We start from the raw sequence: 22,925 nt of genomic DNA, 5'->3' as shown, positions 1-22,925 counted from the left end.
CTGGCACTCGCTCTGCCTGCTTCTTCCTCTTGCTGCCTTTTGGTTCTCCTCTTTCCACAGATCTGTTCATTAACTTTCCTCTCTTCCTTCTGTTCCTTCATAGCCGACATCTGCTTTTTTGTACCACGACCCGACTCTGAACTCTAAACTATAGCATCCCTTCTGCCTTAATTTCTCTTCCTAACTGCAAAATTCTTCCTATGTAACTTTTCCCATTTTTCGGTTTACACTCCTGAAAAGGACTCCAACTGACCCAGCACATCTTTTGAGTCAGTTCACACTGGTCCCATGCTTACCCCAAAATGCTTCGTCACCTTTGGTCTGATGCTTTTTCCTGTCTAATCAACTATTGACATAAGATAAGTGTACGGTTTGGATGGGGGTTTTGGGGGGGGCGACTTCCATGCAGTGCTAAAAGCTTCAGGAGGAAATTGGGGGAGGGGGAAGGAAGCATACATGGGTGACTCTTTCTGACCTCCCCCTCCACTAATCCTGGGAATGAGACATGAGGGAACTTGGCAATGGGTTTAATAGTTAGGCTTACCAAGGGTTGGATCGGAGATGGAAGTTCTATTATCATGATCCTAATCTTCAGTATACTGCCAGGCCGGGATGGCCTGGAAAATATGGACTGTTGGTTATCAACTCCCCAGAAGTCACAGAAGATCCAAGCTGGAGGAACTGTAGAGATCACCCAGCTCAGTGATTTGTGGCCCTGGGCTGCCACGAGAATCCCTGGGAGCTTTTGAGAAATGAAAGCTGCGTGGGCCCCACCTTGGGGATTCTGACTTAAAGCTCCCAGATGCTTATAATGCACAGCTGTCACTGAGAACTATGGGTCTAACTTGACCCTCATAATTTTACAGCTGGGGAAACAGGCTCGGCTATATAATGTGACTGTGGCTCACTTAAAGATCTCATTCCTACCTTGGTTATAGAGTTTGGGTTATTAGATCCTAAGTGGTTAGAGCTGGAAGAGATCACAGAAGCCACACAGTTCAACCCTACAATTCCACGTGAGACTAAGGAGCTTAGTGACTTGCCCACAGAGTCAGCCAGGAAGGAGGTGGCCAAAGCTACAAACCATGTCTCATGACCCCTCACTCTTCTGTGCACAATACCAAGGCAGAGGAGCAAGGATGCCAGATGAGAAGCTAAGCAGGCCCAGCCGCAGACTTCACTCTTGCTCTGCTCCAGGGAACCTTTGCACAGCACAGCTGGAACAGCTTGGCAGAGAAACCCAATGTAACTGGGTATGGAATGGGCTCGACCAAAGGAATTGGTACCTTGGGGCCTTGAGGATGGGGAAGAGGCAGCCGGTTTGATGATGCTAATCTTCACTTTCTGCCTGCCTTCCAATCATGCTGGGAGTACGGGTGCCTGTTCCTGATCAACTGACAGCTGGGCTGAAGTCCAGACTGTGATGTGCTCAAATGCTGTGCCCTGGGTGTCAGCGGGCTTCTGACACTTGCTGAGATAGGGTTGTCTTTGTTTTCCAGAGTGGCTTTAAGTCGAGATGTTGGCGTCCATTGGTCCTGTGTATGGCTAGAAATGGCTTCGGTTGGCATTTGGGAAGCAGAGGCATGAACCCTGGGGGCCCTTGTGTATGTGGGTAGAGGCGATGGAAGTGGTGGTGACGGCTGAAGATAAAAAGGTTCCAATGTAAAAACAGAAATAAATAAAAGAGAAAATAAAAAGCATTTAGGGCTTCAACAGCAAAGACAAAAACCAAATGAGGCAACGGCTTAACAGACATAATGAGTGACAATCAGGAAAGCCCAAAGAGGTGAGTATGAGCCTCAACCACACCTTTCCAGGGGGCTGGGGTGAGGGAGAAGAAGCGATGAAAAAGCAATGTCCCTTTACGCTTGTGAGGAACCTTACAGTGGATAAAGCACTTTCACACACACGTAGCTCATCTGATCTTTACAACAACCCCAAGAGGTGGACAGTTCCCGTGGTCCAGACTTGGGGACAGGAGCAGCCGGGCTCCAAGGCCACATGGTTCACAGGGGAGCTGACCCATTCCCTCTGGACTCCAGCCCCAGTGCTCTGTCTGCCATGGTACAGTGTGTGTGTGTGTGTGTGTGTGTGTGTGTGTGTGTGTGTGTGTCCCTCATGAGTGCAGGCCATTCATGCAAGGGAGCTTTCATGAAGACATGCATGCAAATGCTTATCTCTGAGGTGTCATCATCACAGGGCCACAAGAAGCTCACCTGTGAGCTCAGGAGAAACACAGGTGTCTTAGACAAGTTAGCCTTAGTTTTCCTCTGGTAAAGTAACAAGCCCCTTTTGGGGTTGTGTAGGGATAAAGTACCCGAAGTGTCTAGCCTAGGGCCCACCATGAGCAGCATAAGCATTCAATAAATGGTAGCAGTTACTGTCCTGCATACATGTTACTGGCCTGTGTGCAGGACCCCACCTGCCTGCAGATAAGAAAGACAACAGCCTGGCTCAGGGCCAAGGGCTGCTGGCTTTGTCCAAATCCAAACCTGACTTCAGGTATCTTCTACAGGATCTCGACCACCAGTGAAGCCAAGGCCCACTTCCTACCCTCACCTCTCCCTCCACATCTTCCCCTTACCTGCTAACAGGTTTGCTAGTTAGGCACAAGTATGGATCTTTTCAGGTCTGTATGACACAACAGAGGAATGGGGGCACTTCAGAGGGCCAAGATGCCCTCAGCTGGTTTACCCTTCAGACTCTTGGGTAGGGTGACTCAGAGTCAGATGACAGACCCTGAGGGTGGTGTCTTGAGCAGGTCACAGCTGCTGAGCACCTGCTAGGGCTGGGCCTTTTACATATGGAATCTCACTGAATCCTCGTAAGCAGCCACATGAACAAGCATCATTCCCATTTTACACATGAGGAGACCGTGTGTGTGTGTAGGGGGGGTCGCTAAATGGTCATAAGTCATCAAAAGCTGGGATTCAAGGCCAAGTCTTCCTGCTTCAAAGTCTGCTCCTTCTACTACCCATAACCCAGCCCTCACCGCCCATGTGGATGGGATCCCACACAGAGGCTGGGAAATGTCAGGGTTACAGGCATGTGCATATCTGTTAGATCCCAAGACGATGAAGGTGAAGAAAAGGTTGGTCAAGATGGAGGTGCCTAGGGAAGGGAGGGTATTCTCCCACACTGGACAGCAGCCTACACCATACTGGCTTTCCCCTCATAGCCCCTCCTTAGCTGAGTTGCATCTTGGACTCCTGCCTGGCCTCACCCTGGGCTTGCACATGTTAATGACATTCAAGGCCATTCCTTCAAGCCAGGCTATCCAGTATCTATGGCCCATGGAGAAGCACACACGGGAGGTGTAAAGGGTGAGGCAGGAAGGGGCAGAGGAGGCTCCACAGAATCCAGAACCTGCAGCTGTGTTTATCCACCCAGGGATACTCAGGTGCCCCAGAGATAGTCTAGCATCTCCCTCAAGGCTGTGAGGCGATGCAGACCCCGAGGCACTTTGGAAGTTCCATTTTAGCATCAGCTGGACCTAATTAGCTTTGGAGGGGGACAGGCCCTTTCACAGAGGACTCCATTGTTCCTGGGAACCTGGCAGGAATGTTTATCATTTCAGAAACTGAGAAGGAGCTGGCTCTCTCCCTCCTGGCCTTGGGGCTGTCCTCCCTTCAGATGCTAATCCATAAAGCCATTCCAAGCCAGGCCTCAGATGAAGCTCAGGGCTGGGGTGGAGCCCAAACTCCCATTTCCTTCAGGAGCAAGGCAGGTGTGGAATCAACACCTGGAAAGCAGCCAAATGGAAACCTGGTGCAACAGCTCAGACTGTCACATGTCAAGTAGCTTAATTGGGTAATCATCTGAAGAAGGTTTGTGCAAAACATATGCGGGAAGTCTGTACCAAGAGTGTGAGGGAAGAATCCAAGAACACAGTTCAGTCTGCCCACACCTGCCTCAGCCCCACAGAGCCTCAGGCTCAGGACCTAGCTGGATCATTCTCTCCCAGGAGAGGCTCAGGAAAAGGTTATGTAGCAATCCCCACCAAAGAGTCCTGAGCAATCAAGCATTCCTGGAGCTGCAAGGGCACCCATCCCCTAAATGCCCACCAAATAAATGTGCACAGTCCCAAACCACAGCAGGCAATGTAGTGCGGTGGTTACCTGTCCACGTTCTAGTTCAGACTGCGTGGGTCTGAGTTCTGGCTTTGCTGGTTGTGAGCTGTGTGATTTGGGACAAGTTATTTCTCTGTGTCTCAGTGTTTCCATCTACAAATGGGATGGCAGTAGTAACTACCTCTTAGGGGATTGTGAGAATTAAATAAGTTAATATGCAAAGATTTTAGGATGTGCCTGACCTTCAGCAAACAGTTATGCATTACTATGATGCTTTTTTCCTGCTCCAGTTCAACTGCACATCTTGGGCTGGGACCATGGCACTCTTGTTTTCCCCACTGTGTGTCCAGCTTCTGTAGTACCCTGACGGCCCTCACTCAGGGCTGGCCTGGTTCTCTGGGCTCAAGTGGTTGGCAGAGCCTTGTTTCCACCCATATGAACCCCCACTCTGCCACCATGCCCCTCTCCATTGCTGAGCCATTGGAGAACTGCCAATGGGGCCTGGGTCCAAGTGGACACAGCTCTCCCTGTGACTCCAAACACCTTGTGTTGTGGGAAGGAGACCAAGCTCGTTCCTCTTTTTGGGCAGAGCCACTGGCCAATTCTCCTACCCCTCTATTCTCCTGTTTCACCCACTGTGGGGTCCTAGAGGACTTGCATTCTAGCAAGGGAGAGAAGGGTGTGCCTGGATCACTGTAAACAAATGCTTTTTGTCTCAATTCTTTGCTTTCATCTTTTACAGCCCAGCTCAAATGTCATCTCTTTGGTGTGGCTTTCCCTGACTCTGGTAGCCAGAATTCTAACTACCAGTTAGATCTTACACAAGTTCCTTTCCTCTGGCCACCTCAGTTTCCTCATCTGTGAAATGGAGGTACTGTTCCCAGACTAACCTGACAGGACATTGGGAGGATCCATTATGAGCCAATGGATGTAAAAGCCTATCTCCCCTCCCCTGACCCTCCTTGCCAGGCACAGGAGGTGGGGAGATACCCAAGTGAGCTGACCACCCAGGTGTCTATAAAACCTATAATACCAAGCCCTTTCCTGGAATGGCCATTCCCTTCTTCTTTACCCACAGAATTCCTATCCAACCTTCTGGGACCAGCTCAAATATCTCTTTTGTGAAGCATTCCTACCACCTCCAGGGAAAAGAAATTTCTCTCTCCCATGGACTCCTGTAATTCTTTGTCTCTATTAAATCTCTTATTTTTTAAACTTTTATTATATTTAACTTATATCATTATTGCCTGGCCCTTCACTGTGCTTGAGGTCAAGAACCATATTTTGTTCTTTGGGGGGTAATTTCACAGCATGTAACATGATGCCCAGCACCTAGTAGTTGCTCCATCAGTGATGAGGGAAACAAAGGGAAGAGAAATGCAGTTCAAATTAAATTCCCTTATCATAGCTTGCAGCCCACTGATAGATGTCAGAGACATGCAGCGTGTAACGCTCCCCAAGAAGTTTATGGCTGCCTTAATGCCTTAATGTTTACACTTCCTTAAAAACTAAAAGCAACCTGATCTTGACAATAGCTAAATCTTTAGGGTCCTATGAGACCTTGCTTCCAGCATCCAGAAATTCCTTGGAGACTTATGTTACTATACCTCCCCTCCCTGCACAAACTTGAGAGTATATAATCAGTTGTTCCTCACAACCCTAGTGCAGATCTTTCTGCCCACAGGTCCTGTCCCCGTGCTTTAGTAAAATCACCTTTTTGCACCAAAGACATCTCAAGAATTTTCTCGGCCATTTGCCCACGAACCCTACTTCAAATTCCATCAATAAGTGTTCATTAACTCAAGTTCAGTTTTGTGTGTTCCCTGGATTCTAGAGTGGGTTCTGGAGGCAAAGTCTACCTTAAGAACCTGTTGTATGTGCAGGATCCTGATCCTAGTAACTGGTTCATCCGGAACCAACAACCAAATCTATAATCTAGATTGTAGCCTGGGAGTGGGATAGCCTTGCATTTCCACAGGACCTCAGTGGCCAGCCAGTGCAGGCAGTGAGCCATGTCATAAGGGCTGAAGGACTTCAGGAAACAGTAGGTTCTGGAAGAGTCCAATTGTGTCTGTAGTTAAACGTGTGAGTTCATTAAATGTTCAATGACTCAATTTTCTTTTTAAAAATGTAAAAGTGTGTATGTATGACTCCACATGTGGCAATTTTTCCTTCCTCCTACAACAGTCACTGAAGACAAATAAACACTCATGTATGACAGATACCTAATCCACACATCACATTTTACCCTCACAATGACTAGTTGATATAGGTAGTATTATTACCTTCATTTTACAAATGTTGAAATTAAGGCTGAGAGAGGATAAGGAAATTGCCCAAGGTCAAGGAGACTAAAAGTCAGGGCTGACAGCAAAGACGCAGCTCTTTCTAGTCAGTACACAATGCTACTTTCCTATCAGAGTGTCAAGTGCTTGCCAAGAACTGGTCTAGTATATGCAAATGGATCTGACGTATTGACTAACGCCTCAAGAAATTTGTGTTCTGGTAGAGGGGGCTGATATACAAATAATTAAAAACATGAAGCACAAAAAATGTAACTATGGAATGGAACAACGTGTAATGAATTGAGGGGGAGGCAGAGGAAGGAGTGAGCAGTTCAGCCCTGGTGGATCAGGGAGGGCAGAGAAGCTGACTCTTGGGTGACCTTGAAGGCTAGCAACAATTCTGATGGACAGAGAACAAGGAAAGAAGAGAATGCAGATGTCTGAGGCAGAGAGGAACACATGTGCAAAGGCACAGAGGATTAGAGCACCAGACGTACTTGGACATGAGGAACAGATCAGTGTAGCCAGAGCATGGGATTTCTGAGCTGGAGCTGGGCTATGATAAGCTTACTTTCATCAAAGTGCTGGACTTGTTTCTTTAAGACTTGGAGGCTGCTGATGGCCTTGGAGGAGGGAAATGAGCTGACCTGCACTCTGCAGGAGGGAGGACCTGGGAGGATCATTTCTGAGTAAGAACTGGCAGGTAAACAGGGTCCTACATCCTTTAGAAATGTTCTACCAGCTCCCAAGGTCTCTGCCACTACTGGTTTCAGAATGAGAGTAAGAGAAAAGGAGTCTCTTTCCTCTTGAAAAAGGCAGGATGAAGACCACTGCTACAGGGTCTGGGTGCAGTCCCCCCATAGGACTGCAGAAGAATGGCTCCTTTTTTTTTTTTTTAAGTTTATTTACTTTGTTTTTAGAGAGACAGAGACAGTGAGTGAGTGGGGAGGGGGAAGAGAGAGAGACAAAATCCTGAGCACGCTCCATGCTCAGCACAGAGCCTGAGGCAGGGCTCAATCCCACGAACCATGAGATCATGACCCGAGCCCAAAATCAGGAGTCGGACGTTTAACTGACTGAGCCATTCAGACACCCTGTGGCTGCTCTGAGTGATGAGGTCAGGTCTGCTTCAACAGCTGGACCCCACCCCCACCGCAAGAAGTGAGATGTGACACACTGCCCCTTGGCCAAAGGTGACAGTGGGGCCAGAAGAGGAAGAGAACTGGCATCAGGGCCTCCACGTGCTCAGGCGGCAGGCTCATCCCAAATGCTGGCTTCACAACTAGAAGAATGTTTTTCCAAATCAACAAAAGATGTTCTAGATCATGATTACATGCTCCTCATATACCAAAGGATTTATAAACACAGATTTATAAATTCTATGCAAACATAAATTACACATCAGTGCACAGCACACTGTATCTTAACATATTCTAATACAGACTAAAACAGTGTTCCAGTACATATAATAAACCCAGGCCAATCTTTTATCAGCAGTGCTAGAAATATGTATTGATAATAACCAGGCACCTTGCACTGAGGATCTTTGGAAAACACTCATTTTTCCTTTTTTATACATTTTTAAAAATATATATTCTGAACTCATCATGAAAAAAAAAACCACAAGCAATCTTTTTAGAAAGACTGCCCTCTAAATTCTTTGGCTCTGAAAGAAACTGTAGTGCCAAATTTTTGTCTAATAAAATGACATTTTAAGTGGAATCTGAGTCAAGCCCAAATGAAGGAATACTGCTTCTTTGAGTCAGCAAAAGAATTCAGTCTTTGGTATCCAACACTCCATTATTCATTGGCCCGAACTGGCAAGAGAGCCGTCGGCACTGTGGAGATGACAAGAGAGGGGGTAGGTGGTAGGTAGATAATGAGAGAAAAACAATCTGAAATACCTTTCAGGCCAACTTTGAACAACATGTTGCGCATTTATCATTGGGAGGTGGAGGGGCTCTGTTATTCCCTTGCTAGACCCTCTCTCAGCTCATTTCTCTGGGCGTGGGGTAATTTCCTGAGCAAGAGCTTAAGATCAAATGTCTTGTCGAGCCTTTGGCTCAACCAGGAATAGCCTCCAGAGTCCCATTAAGCAAGGCCAGAGGGAAGAATAGATTCCCCAACATGAGACGGCCCCTCCCTGAGCCCACGCCCCAGGATGGCTCACCGGGGCCTGCGGAAGGTCAGGCCATAGTGCTGACAGGCCAGTCCCACGGTGGGGGTGTACACAATGGGCATGAATTTCTCCACGTCTGACGTCAGCACTCGGTAGAAGAGCTTCTCGTTCCGGTCCTGGAGTGTCATGAGAATGATGTACCTTGGAAAGGGAGACGAGAATCACACTGGTCACATGAGCACCATAGTGGCCGTGCAGAGGTCCCTTGATGCAAAGACCCAGGGCTCCTGCTCAGCTACTTACAATGGCACGTTCATGGGCAAATCACTATCTCCCCTAAACATGGGTCTCATTTCTTGTAAAATGTGGAGAATATTGTCTGCCTTATAGTACTTATCATTATTCATGGCATAGACACTATTCTAAACATTTTACATTAACTCATTTAAAACCCCCAAAGATTTGTGAGATAGGTCCTATAATTCTGGCTGTTTTAGAGATAAGGAGGGTAAGGCACAGAGAAATGAAATAGATTTGAACTTAAGCAATCTGACTCCAGAATCATAACTATGATGCAAGATGGTTAGTTATGTTATTACTGTGTGGACATTACTGAATGAAAAAATCATAGGGGCGCTTAGGTGGCTCAGTCAGTTAAGCTCCTTGACTTTCGCTCAGGTCATGATCTCGCCAGTCAGAGTTTGAGCCCCTCATCAGGCTCTGTACTGACAGTTCAGAGGCTGGAGCCTGTTTCAGATTCTGTGTCTCCCTTTCACTCTCTGCCCCTCCCCCATTCGTGCTGTCTCTATTTCTCTCTCTCTCTCTCTCTCTCAAAAATAAACATTAAAAAAATTTAAAAAAGAAAAAAAAATAATATACTGGAGGTGGCATAGAGTTGAGGAAAATACAGAATACACCAGAGCTGGACTTTCCCACTTACAAAGGGCTGGTCCCTGTCACAAGCAGAGCTCCCCGAGTGGCTGAGTACCACTTGACCTCAGGAGGTGTGCTCCAAAAAAATCTCTTTCTCACCTATTCCCTGAAGCCTGAAATCAGTAAGCCAGGAAAAAAGCCTTTCATTCAGAGTCCTGAAAACGCAAAAACCCTGGGGGGAAAAAACCCAAGGGTTGAAATTCAAGGTGAGGTGTTGGTGACTACTGATATCACACCCGTTCTGGACAACAGTGTAGGAGAGTATGGAGGCACTTGAGCCCTGGCATGGAATGGGGTGGGAGAGAGGTACCCAGAGGGGAATGATCCCTGGGCATGGTATCAGGGTCCTGGGTTTGAACCCCAATTCTGCTGTTAACTAGCACTGTGACTCTGGGGAAGTCATGTGACTTCCTGGGGCCTCAGCCTCTTCCCTACCAAAGGCCCTGGTCTAGAACTAAAAACAGTGTTTTAGAAGGAAGGGAGGATTTCTGCTTGCGTAGCCAGGATCTCAGCTCGTTACTAGTGTTCTGAGCTCATTCCCTTACTCAGTAGCCATTTGCACTCATCTCTTCCCAGTTCTGCATCCAGTGATGTCAAGTTGATAACTTGAAATCGGTCATGGTTGGGAGTATTTATATCATGGAAATTGGCCAATGCTATAAATCAGGGTTCTCCTCATGCCCCAGAACCAGTTACTATAAATTTACCAGCATACCATTACCCTTACTGAAAAGAAGCCAGGGAGCTTCCTTAGCATTTCCCTGAGCGCCTGCTGAAATAAGGGACTCTGGGAATGAGTGGGTCAGAGGAGTCAACAGACCATCAGGAGCAAGCCCTGTAGAGCAGCCAGTATCAGGCATGTCCCCTGCTCCCTGAGCCTGGCATGTCTTCCCAGGCATATGAGTAAAGTCTATCTAGCTGAAAAAAACTGGGGACAGGGAAGGATTTAGGACTTTTAATTCTTAGGAAAAAGGATTTCACATTAGACTTTAATTCTTTGTAAATTTAACAAATGGGGGAAGTTCAGATTGTTCAAAGTTAGAGCATGTGTAATGCTGTTGGTTGGATTAATCTTGTACTTTCTGGTTTGGTCTTCAGGGTGACATAGTTAGACTACTGAGTGGAATAAACAAGAAGGAAAGAATATTTGACCTGGGCTGCAGTATGGCCTTAGAGCTAATGGGAGTGATACCCATAGAGTTTACCTGTTCTGGAATAGAGGGAAGGGGGAAGCAGAGTTTTCATTATTCACTACAATTTAGAAAACATGGACTCTATGGGGGAAGCATGGGAAGACAGGTGCAGGATCTGACATCCTGCTGAGGGGGACAGCCACACCATCAATGACCCAAAGTCTTGGCCATTAAGCTCTACAGATATATGGGGGGGGGTCTCTTATCTTCTCCCCAAATTTCTGCCGGAGCCCAGCAAGGCGCTGTATTTATTTTTGCACGCTTTTGCACAGTGCCTATTGTTGTAAGTTACAGTTACTATGTAACTATTCTGAGCACATTACAAATACTAATGCATTTAAGCCTTATCATAACCCTATGAGTTAGATACCACTGGTATGGTACAGATGAGCAATGAACCAGAGGGGCTGAGTAAGTTTTGCTGTTAAGTGATAGAATGAGGATTTGAAGTCAGTCTAATACTAGAGTCTAGTCTTATAGCCACTGAGCTCTAATGCCTCTTAGCTATGGCACAGCAGAGCAATTAAGAGCAAACTCTGGAGCGAACTGTGTTCAAATCCTGGCTCTACCAATTCACAGCCATGTGACGTGGGAGGTCACCACCTTCTTTAGTAAAAACTGACAAAGCTGACCCTGTGATCCCTCATTTGGCTCTTCGTGTAGTATCCCCACCGGGAGAACCCAGAGGGGAGGCAGGGTTATTAACGGCTCTAACATATGACATCTGAGGTCCCTTCGGAGGTGTCATTGTGCACCTCCTCTCTTCTCCCACACATTCCCCTTACCGTATGAACCTGGGCCATGTACCACCCTTCTCCCCCTTGCTCCCCTTCTCCCTGTTGAGTGAAATGCCTTCCATGAACCCCAGTGCCATCTGCTGAAGTCCCATCAGTGCTTCTCTGGCTGACTCAGATAACATCACTTCCCAGAGGCCCAACCAGATTCCACTGGTTGGACGTCAGTCTCCCTTCCCAGTTCTCCCAAGACATGTCTACGGTGCCTCTATCGTAACAAGTTCTGTCCCTCAGGGAGACCACCACCCTGTGGAAGACAGGGCTGGGTCTGGGATGTCTCAGGGCTCTCAGCCTTTCCCTGCTGCAGAGAACCAAGAGAACCTTGTATGGGCCACAAGAAACAGCTCAGCCTGTGGCTTGAGTAGACAGAGCAGATCTAGGCACTGACTTGTCCAGGTCACTCTGCTGCCGCTCGTAGTATCTCATGATCCGGAGAAGCTGGACGTCCTGGCTCAGGAAGCAGGGGGGAATCAGGCCGTGGATTCCAAGCTGCAGCCTTTCTTCAAGTGTAAAGGCCATCCCCTGGGAAGAACAAGAAAGAAACACACACACATGAAGGGATATGTGTAAAACTACAGAACAGAAAGGTTCCATCCACAGACAGGCAAAAGTCACTGATTCAACAGTGGGCCCTGCATTTGAATCCCACCTCTGCCATTTAAATGACGGGCAATCTTGTGCCAAGTACTTGGATTCTTCTGACTGTCAGATTCTTCCCGGAAGAATGAGGAAAATATCTATGTGGTCAGTTTTTTTGGTTAGTTTTTTTTTTTTTAAATGTGTTTTATTTTTTAGAACAATTTTGGATTTACAGAAAAAATGAGAAGACAGTACAGAGAGTTCCCATATATCCCCTCAGCCAATTTCTATTATTAATATTGTCTGTCACTTCAGTACATTTGTTAGAGCTAAAGAACCTATAGTGACACATTATTATGAAGCAAACGCCATAGTTTATTCAGGCTTCCTTGAGGTTTTTTTTTGTTTTAGAGAGCAAATGAGCAGGGAAGAGGGGCGGGGGGTGGGGCAGAGAGAGCATCTTAAGTAGGCACCATGCTCAACGTGGAGGCTGACGCAGGGCTCAATCCCACAACCCTCGGATCATGACCTGAGTTGGAATCAAGACTCAGGCGCCCAACCAACTGAGCCACAGGTGCCCCATAGCCTTCCTTAGTTTTTACCTATGGCCCTTTCTGTTGTTCTTTTTGCAGGATCCCACACTACATCTAGTGATCATGTCTCCTTAGGCTTCTCTGTCTGACAGTTTATCAGACCTTCCTTGTTTTTGATGACTGAGAGTTTTGAGGAGTACTGGTCATGTATTTTATACAATACCCTTCTATGGAATATGTCTGATGTTTTTTTCATGACTCTACTGGGGTTATGGGTTTTTAGAAGGAAGACACAAAGTGCCATTTTACACATCAGATCAAGATACATACTGTCAACACGATTTATCACTGTTGATATCAACCTTGATCGCGACCCTGATCACCTGGCTGGGTAGTGCTTGTCAGCGTTCTCCACCGTAAAGTGACTCTTTTTTTGGAATCTTCTGCATGCAAGATTTGTCTCTTCTCCCCATTTATTTATTCAATCATTTATTTATATTAGAATGGACTCATGGGTACTTATTTTATACTTTGGGTTATAATCCAATATTTATTTTGTTGCTCAAATTGTTCCAGCTTTGGCCATTGGGAACTCTTTCAGATGGCTCCTGTGCCCCTTTGACATATTCCCCTAATTCCTTCCTCCTCAGTCCCTCTTTCTCCCCTTCCTTCCTCTTTCTCTTTCTCTTTCTCTCTCTTCCTTCCTTCTTTCTTTCTTTTTCTTTTCTTCTCTTTTCTTTCTCTCACTTTCTTCCTGCCTCCCTCCCTCCATCTCTTTCTCTCTCTCTTTCTTTCATCTACTTCTTACTTTCTGGCACAAGATGATCTAGGATCACCTTTTATGTTATGGCCTGCTCCGGTCCTAGAATCAGCCATTGATTCAAGGAGACCTAATTCCTTCTTTGAAACATGGCATTGGAAACCACTACTCAATACATGTGCTACTTACTACTGGGGTTTTATTGTTTCTAGTCCCTCTCAGCTGAAAGAGCAAGGAAATTAATCTATATTAAGCTAAACATAACTTCATAGTAATATCTCTAATCCATTACTGCATGGATCATTCTAGCCTCATCACTTTGCTAATCTGTAAATTCTTATTGCACCATTGAGAGATAAGCTCCCACCACCTGCCACCCATGTACTTAATTACTCAATTCCAGTATACACATTTGGTATCAGAATTGTTAACCCATGCCACCATGGGAAACAACTTAATACACTAGATTATAGTGCTTATAAGCTGTTCCTTTTGCCTTTAGTCTTCCAAACTTCACTTATTTCCACAGCTACTTAGGTCAGCACTTTTCCTTCCACTCCTTCACTGAGGTTGTAGCATACATTTATGTATGATATAACACAGTTGTATTCTCATGTTACAGTGTGCATTTGATCCAGTAGCCTATTAAATTATTTGGAAAAAAAATCTGGATACATTAAGATCCATTCTTTGTACTGTAAAGTTGTAGGAGTTTTGACAAATGCATAAGGTCTTGAATCCAACATTATGGCATCATGCAAAATAGTCTCACAGCTCTAAATATCCCATGTGCTTTACCTATTCATCCCTCCCATCCTCCCCCTGGACCTCTGGCAACTACTGATTTTTTGGCTGTCTGTACAGTTTTATCTTTCCCAGAATGTCATACAACTGGAATCACAGTATGTAGCCTTTCCAGATTGGCTGATTTCACTCAGCCAGAAGCACAAAAGGTTCATCCATCTATTTCTGCGGCTTCCTAACTCATTTCTTCTCATCATGGGAAGACATTCCATGGTCTGGCTGTCCCCTAGTTTCTCCGTTTATCTATTCATCTTGGTTGCTTCCAGTTTTTGGTGAATATAAATAAAGTTGCTATAAATATTCATGTGCAGGTTTTTGTGCAGACGTAAGTTTTCAAATCAATTGAGTAAATACGTAGAAGTGCAAGTGCTAGATCATATGGTAAGGCTATGTTTAGCTTTTTACACAAACTGCCAAACTATTTTCTAAAGTGGCTGTGCTATTTTGCATTCCCACCGCAGCAATGGAGTTTCTATTGCTCCACATCCTTTCTAGCATTTGGTACTGCCAGTTTTTAAAATTTTAGTCATTGTAATAGAACTGTAATGGCATATTATTGTAGTTTTAATCTGTAACTATTGACATATTAATGGTGAGCATTTTTTCATATGCTTATTTTCCGTCTGTGTACCTTTTTTGGTGAGGTATCTGCTCAGAATTTTGCCCATTTTTTTGCTTGTTTTCCTTAATGTTAAGTTTGAACAATTCTTTGATCTACGTTTCAATGTAACCCATATCAAAACTCAAATGGCCTCTTTTGCAGAAATAGAAAAGTCAATCCTCAAATTCATATGCAATAGCAAGGGACCCTGGACAAACAAAACCATTATTTAATTTAATTTAATTTAATTTAATTTAATTTAATTTTTAATATGAAATTTATTGTCACATCGATTTCCATACCCAGTGCTCATCCCAACAGGTGCCCCCCTCAATATCCATCACCCACCCTCCCCTCCCTCCCACCCCCCATCAACCCTCAGTTTATTCTCAGTTTTTAAGAGTCTCTTATGGTTTGGCTCTTTCCCTCTTTAACCTTTTTTTTTTCCCCTTCCCCTCCCCCCATGGTCTTCTGTTAAGTTTCTCAGGATCCACATAAGAGTGAAAACATATGGTATCTGTCTTTCTCTGTATGGCTTATTTCACTTAGCATAACACTCTCCAGTTCCATCCACATTGCTACAAATGGCCACATTTCATACTTTCTCATTGCCAACTAGTATTCCATATGTAAACCACAACTTCTTTATCCATTCATCAGTTGATGGACATTTAGGCTCTTTCCATAATTTGGCTATTGTTGAAAGTGCTGCTATAAACATTGGGGTACAAGTGCCCCTATGCATCAGCACTCCTGTTATTCCTTGGGTAAATTCCTAGCAGTGCTATTGCTGGGTAATAGGGTAGATCTGTTTTTAATTTTTTTAGGAACCTCCATGCTCTTTTCCAGAGTGGCTGTGCCAGTTTGCATTCCCACCAACAGTGTAAGAGGGTTCCTGTTTCTCCACATCCTCTCCACCATCTATAGTCTCCTGATTTGTTCATTTTAGCCACTCTAACTGGTATGAGGTGATATCTCAATGTGGTTTTGATTTGTATTTCCCTGATGAGGAGTGATGTTGAGCATCTTTTCATGTGCCCGTTGGCCATCTGGATGTCTTCTTTAGAGAAGTATCTATTCATGTCTTCTGCCCATTTTTTCACTGGATTATTTGTTTTTTGGGTATTGAGTTTGGTGAGTTCTTTATAGGTTCTGGATACTAGCCCTTTATCCGATATGTTATTTGCAAATATCGTTTCCCATTCCATTGGCTGCCTTTTAGCTTTGTTGATTGTTTCCTTTGCTGTGTAGAAGCTTTTTATCTTCGTGAGGTCCCAATAGTTCATTTTTGCTTTTAATTCCCTTGTCTTTGGAGATGTGTCAAGTAAGAAATTGCTGGACAGCAACATGCAGAAGAATGAAACTAGACCACTTTCTTACACCATTCACAAAAATAAACTCAAAATGGATGAAGGACTTATATGTGTGACAGGAAACAAAACCATTATTTTAAGTTTGTTTGTTTATTTATTTATTTATTTATTTATTTATTTATTTATTTATTTTGAAAGAGAGAGAGAGAGAGAGAGAGAGTGTGTGCATGGATGGGGGAGGGGCAAAGAGAGGAGAGAGACAATCCCAAGCAGGCTCCGTACTGTCAGTACAGAGCCTGACCTGGGGCTCTATACTCATGAACCATGAAGTCATGATCTGAGCAGAAATCAAGAGTTGAATGCTTAACTGACTAAGCCACCCAGGTGCCCCCAAAAACCATTTTTAAAAAAGAAGATTTTAAAATGTAACACAAAGCTACAATAATCAAAACAGGGTACTAGCCTAAGGATAGATAAATAGATCAACAGAATAGAATCAAGAGTTCAGAAATAAACTCATACATTTACGGCAAATTGCTTTTTGACAAGAATGCTGAGTCCATTCAATGGGGGAAAGAACAGTCTCTTAAAGAGATGTGCTGGGATAACTGGATTTCCACATGCAAAAGAATAAAGTTGGATCCCTACCTCATACTCAATACAAAAATTAACAAAAAGTGGATCAATAACCTAAGTATAAGAGCTAAAATCATAAAACTCTTGGAAGAAAACACAGGGGTAAACCTTCATAACCTTGGATATAGCTATGAGTTCTTCGATGTGATACTAAAAGCACCAGTAACAAAGGAAAAATTAAGTACATAGACTTCATTTGAAAACTTTTGTGCAAAAAGGACACTAACTATTAAGAAAGTGAAAAGACAACTTAGAGAATGGGAGAAATATTTGGAAACAACATAAGGCATTTAATATCTAGAATCTATAAATAATTGCTACAACAGAACCAACAAAAAACAACCCAATTGAAAAATGGGCAAATAAATAACTTGAATATACACTGCTCCAAAGAAGATACATAAATGGCCAATAACACATGAAAAACGGTCAGCATCATTAATCATTAGGAAAATACAAATCAAAACTACAATGAAATACCATTTCATACCCACTAGAATGGCTGTAATAACAACAGTAAATGACAAGTGTTGATGAGGCTGTGGAAAAATTAAAACCCTCATACACTGCTGGTACGAATGGAAAGTGTTGCAGCCTCTATGGAAAAATAGTTTAGCAGTTCCTCAAAGCTAAACATAGAATTACCAGATGACCCCAGCAACTCACACCCAGATATATACCCAAAGGAATGGAAAACAAGGACTTGAATAGACACTTGTATACCAACATCCAGTGCAGCATTATTCACAATAGCTGAAAGGTGGAATCAACCCAACGTATGAGGAGATAAACAAAATGTATACAGGAACAATGAAGATTTAGTCAAGTGTAAAAAGGAATGAAGTTCTGATACATGCTGCTACATGGGTGAACCCTGAAAATGACATGCTAAATGAAATAAGCGAGGTATGGAGGGACAAATACAGGATTCCACTTACATGAAATGTCAAAATAGGCAAATTCACAGAGACAGCGTAGATTAAGATTACTAAGGGCTGAGGTGGTAAGTTATTGCTTAAGGGTTACAGAATTTCTGTTTGGGATATGATGAAAAACTTTGGAAATGAACAGTGGTGACGGTTGGACAACTTTGTGAATACACTTGATGCCACTTAATTGTACACTTAAGAATGGTTAAAATGGCAAATTTTGTTATACTTTACCACAACTTTAAAAAAGAATTAATAACATATTATACCCTAAACCATTAAGATGTACACTTTACATGGGTGAATTATAACTCAATAAAGCTGTCTTAAAAGAATTCTTTGTGTGTTTTGGATCCAAATCTTGTATCAGACATGTATTTTATAACTATGTCTCTGAGTATGTGGCTGGTCTTTTCATTCTCTTACCAGAGTCTTTCACAAACAAGCTTTTTCTGGTTTGGGCGCGGGCAGGGAGATGGGGAACAAGTGGGACGTCACTGAATCTGCTCCCTGGCCTGTTAAGCCCTCTGGAGACAGCGTCTGCTGGCCGAAGTTCAGGGACTGTTCTCTAAGGGACACTGGGAGACACGGGGACCACAGCTGCCCTACCTTTATCCCAACATGATAGAGTGCCACCCACAGTGTGAAGAAGCCCTTTTCTGTGTAGAGCTCGGGCGGCACAGCCTAGAAGCTCCTGGCTTTCTCATGAAGGGTCCTGGGAGTGACGACAGTAGCGAGCTCCTGAGTGGCTGCCACGGGTGGAGGACATCAACAAGGAAGAGAGCAGAATCTCCACGGGGGTTTTGTAGGGGACTGAGAGCAGTTTTTAATTAATTAATTAGTTAATTGCTTATTCTGTCAGTGTGGCCGCCATCGTATCCGAGGCTGATGGCACCTGGAGAAACTCTGGTTAAGCCCTGCATCCACAATGAGCCCCAGGTAGCGCAATGTTCCTCCCACAAGTGGGGAAGGCTGTGCGTGGTAAGCGAGAGCTAGATTGTTCCAAGGGCAGTCTAGCTGCCCTCAGAGCCCCTGAACACCAGAGCTCCCCGCATTGCCCTGCCAGCTGAAAAATACCTCCTCCCCTACGATTATTACAAGCTCTGTTAGAGAGAGTTCAGTAATGACGGAGATGCAAGCCCGCATGCTGATCGTCCACACGTTAGGATTGTTGCCATCATCAGCTCCAAGAAAGGGGGTCTCATAAATACCCAATCTTACCTTATCCTTACAACCACACTATGCGGAGGTTTTACAACCTCTACTAGATGAGGTTCTACAACCTTTCTAGAGGAGATGTCTAACCAAGAGAGGTTATATCATGCTCTAGAAGTTGCCCAGCTGTGGCCTGTATTTCATTGCTTCTTAACCAGGATGCATCTTACAATCAGTGAGCACATTTGGTGCCAATCATTTCTTCATGATTTCATTGACTAGCGGCAAGTGACAGAACCAAGATGTGATCACAGGCTTCATGTGTTGCCATTACCATATTTCCTTACCAGGGCCTTGGTGGACAGGCCTCAGAAAATGTGAGCTGGGATACAGGTGGTGGCAGATAAGTGGAAAGAAAGAAAGAAAAATAAAGAAGTGAATAAAAGTTAGACTCCTTGGTTACTCCCAATTTTCTCTTTGTTTTTGTTTTGTAATCTCTAAAACCATGAATACTGGGCTCCTCCAGTGTTTTTAAAAAGCAATAAAGACATCTCAGCTTAGTGAAAATCCTGAAGAGTTGTTCCCCCCCTCTCTGATGTGCTGGAGGTGTAAGTTCTATCCTAAGATAGGCTCCACTGTGTTTGAAAGTATGACTCATAAAGAATTCTCAAAGTACTGTTCACACATAAAATTCCACACTTTTTCTTCATCAAAGCCCAAAGTCACCAGTTCATAAATCCCCTGTGCTGGCCACCGGCTTTGCAAGCTGGTGCAACACTGAGGTCCCCGATCATTTTGCAGGAAACCGCCCACCCTGGACACTGAGCACTTTCACCAAACACCATTAGGCAGGAGACTGTTCACTGGCTTGGTAAAGACTGTGATCGTCTCTTCTTGGCCCCGGGGATCCCAGGGAGGCCCAGGCATTGAATTATGACATCATCTTTGCTAATGACCGCTGTGGCTTTTAATAATAGTCCTCTTCTCTCTACAAGGCTAAGTGTTTCTCTTGGCTGATTGCCACCAACTTCTTTTGTATTTGAGGGAAAAATTACGACGGTTTAGCAACTGGTAATTTCAGGGATTAAAAAAATACTTCTAGAAGCTTCTTTTCATCCTGAAGCTAATGTGAAGGCAACTTCAGATTAACAAGTTTGTAAAGCAGAAATTCAGGCACATTAGCTGTATGATGGCCTCCAAAATAGGATTAGCACAAGATGATTCACTAGCACATAGCAGAGAAGTATTTGAATTTATATTTCTCTAAAAAATAAATAAAATTTGCTAATTGACACTCAAGACTCTTGATCTGTATGTCAAAAAGTCATATAATTCCCATAAGGTATACCAGGAATCCTGAGGTAAAAGTAGGGCTTGTACAACACGGAGGAGTTCACAGTGGGGCCCTTATTCATTTTTACCACGTTGAGAAATTATAGTCTCTGTGTGCCTGGTTAAATAAGAGTTATGCATTGTATCATCTAATTGTAACAAAGCCCTCAAAATAGAACAAGTGGCTTTTGAAAAATGGCTGACTCTCTTCATTATAGTTCAACCTCATACCCTTGTGGTATTCAGCCCACATGAGTAGGGACCTACAGTTACTACTCTTATAATGTTTTTACTGTTACAGAGCCACTGCTCTGACCACTCCCTCAGCCAAGTGTACCTCTCAGCTCTGGCTTCTCTCAGGGCATCTCTGGACCTCGCCAAGATCCAATGACCGAGGAGTTAATGTCTGGCAGAGTGGGTGGCCTCAAGACCCTATTCTAGAACTAAAGGCCTGGGACTGTTTTGATTGGTCAGTGCCTAGCTGTACCAGTGTTAATCTCTTAACTGTCACCCCCAACTTTACTTAGTTTATCATCTTCTCCGAATGATCTCTAGCCCAGCTACTGAACTCTGCCTATGGGCTCAGCATAGCCTAAGTTCTCAGGACAAAACTTTCTGACTTCAGAGAGAAGATGTCTGAATAGATCCCATCATCAAATGGCAGGGCTCAGGGGCAGCAAGCCCCTCAGGCTGTGCCCCTGACCCAGCCTCCTGCTGTTCAGAGACCCAAGCTTCCCAGTGCTCGGTGCCTTGTGACTTAGCTTCTCTGAGGGCAGGCCTCCCCAACCCACTTGGTGACCTGCCTGGTGCCTCTGGATCCAGAGCCTTGCTGGACACTTGACAATTTCTTCTCATTCATTCTACATGCATTTATGAGTTCCTACTTTGTGCCAGGACTACCACGTTAGACACTGGGGAGTTCGAAAGGAAAGAGGTGTTGGTTGCTGCCATCCTGAGTCTATTAGAGGAGTCACATGGATTAACATATAATGGAGATTCTGGGACTCTGCCCTGAGCAAGCCATGCCCTGATCTCTTTCACCTGTTGTGGGATTCAATGAAATAATGCCTGTAAAATGCTCAGCACAGGTCCCGGCACATAGGAGGTGCTCCGTGAGTGCTAGCTGTTCCTTATTATCATTACTATTGTGTCCATGGGACAGGGTGCACACAAGACCTCACTGGCAGATGCTGGAGATAAGCCCTAAAGGGTGGTCAGGAGCTAGTCTGGCAGAAGGGGCTGGAGGAGTAGGGGCTGGAGTGATGTCACCACATCGAATGTAACTGCCCATCCACGGCTGTGCAAGGGTCCTGCCTTGGCTGCTCTGTGCATCCTCCCCACGCCCCGACGGGCACACTCTTTCTGCTGCCATGCACTGACTCACATCTGTATCCTGCCCGCTATGCTTTGACAGCTTCCCTCCTCCATTTCCCAATCCAAAGTCCAGGGCCCCTCCTCCAGGAGGCTGTCCCTGACACCCCATTTCACACATCTCTCCCCCTTCCCTCAGAGTCATTGTCATACAGTTTAGCAATGAAATGTATTTTTTGTTTGGTTTCTTCAGCATTAATTACTAGGTAATAAACTCAGGGTGGTAAAAAGCAGACACTTCAAAGCAGCTCACGTGTGGCTACAGCACAGCAGTGTCATCATCAGTAACAGCAGCAACCATTAGCTTTTTTTAAATTTTTTTTTCAACGTTTATTTATTTTTGGGACAGAGAGAGACAAAGCATGAACGGGGGAGGGACAGAGAGAGAGGGAGACACAGAATCGGAAACAGGCTCCAGGCTCTGAGCCATCAGCCCAGAGCCTGACGCGGGGCTCGAACTCATGGACCGTGAGATCGTGACCTGGCTGAAGTCGGCCGCTTAACCGACTGCACCACCCAGGCGCCCCAGCAACCATTAGCATTTATTGAGCACCTGCTGGGCTGTGTCAGGCACTGAGACAGGCACTTTCTACCTGTCATCTCCAATCATCACAGCAACCCTGGGTTAACAATCGTATGATTAGTATCCCCATTTATGGACTAGGAGACTGAGGCCAGAGGGGTAAGTTAATTTGCCCAAGGTCACAAAGTGAGTTGATGGAAGAAGCAGGAGTAGAACCCAGGTCCGTATGTTTCCAGTATTCACACTCTTGAAGCAAGGCAAGTGCTCCTGAGAGTTAACAGGTTCAACAGGTTGTGGATCGAGCTGGCTTTTATTTCAGGGGAGATGAAATTATTCTGCTTCTCCAAATAGAGCCAGTGACCTTGACAGTTCAGCTACTGCTGAGTGGACCTCTGTGTCAGCACTGGGCCAGTCAGCCCGTCTGCAAGCAGATGTGCTTGTACCCGTGCAATCATGTACTCAGCTCGTGACACACATGCAGCCGTGTTTCCTCTGACCAGTATAACTATGGAAGAAGGACAGCAGACTCACGTGTAAAGGGATTCCATTCCACCATCATTACATCACGCTTGAAGCGGACTGCATATGCCATAACCCACTTCCTCCGTCCGTTCACTGCAGCAGCTGGGACATAGCTGTGTGCCACCAGCTCCCAAAAGGTACAGTTGAAGCTGATTAGCTGCTAGATGACTGGAAGGCGTTTCCTCCTCCTTTTGCATAGTACTTCATGACTCTATCCATTTGGGATTTTTGTAAGTTAGGGTGACATGGACTGCTGTAGGTAGGAAGTGGGGTGACTGAGGCTGCCATTCTCTCACTGAATCCCAGGTTTGTGAAGAGCCCCTGAGCACATTCCTGAGATGGATATTTGGGGGTCTTAGAAACACAGGCATCAGGAAGTCTTCACAGACACAGACCTGAGAATGGCCTTCCCCCCCAGACACACTTCTGGGATCGGTGCAAAATCACAGATCCAGAAACAGACTGTAAATTCC

General features: G+C 44.9%; 1 protein-coding gene across 4 annotated transcripts in view; it reads right to left on the bottom strand.

Moving 5' to 3' along the window:
* ME3 (malic enzyme 3) overlaps nucleotides 1–22,925 on the bottom strand; it is a 184,715-nt gene that overhangs the window by 87,468 nt on the left and 74,322 nt on the right. For all 4 annotated transcript variants that reach the window (XM_047879261.1, XM_047879260.1, XM_047879262.1 and 1 more), the window contains 2 exons: nucleotides 11,783–11,916; nucleotides 8,526–8,675 (listed from right to left, as the gene is read on the bottom strand). In XM_047879261.1, coding sequence (XP_047735217.1) covers nucleotides 8,526–8,675; nucleotides 11,783–11,916 — 284 coding nt within the window. The remainder of the gene's footprint in view (nucleotides 1–8,525; nucleotides 8,676–11,782; nucleotides 11,917–22,925) is intronic.

Source organism: Prionailurus viverrinus, chromosome D1 (assembly GCF_022837055.1).
Source record: "Prionailurus viverrinus isolate Anna chromosome D1, UM_Priviv_1.0, whole genome shotgun sequence".
Taxonomy (NCBI): domain Eukaryota; kingdom Metazoa; phylum Chordata; class Mammalia; order Carnivora; family Felidae; genus Prionailurus; species Prionailurus viverrinus.
The sequence above is the reverse complement of the archived record's forward strand: the minus strand, read 5'-3'. Positions and strand labels throughout refer to the sequence as shown.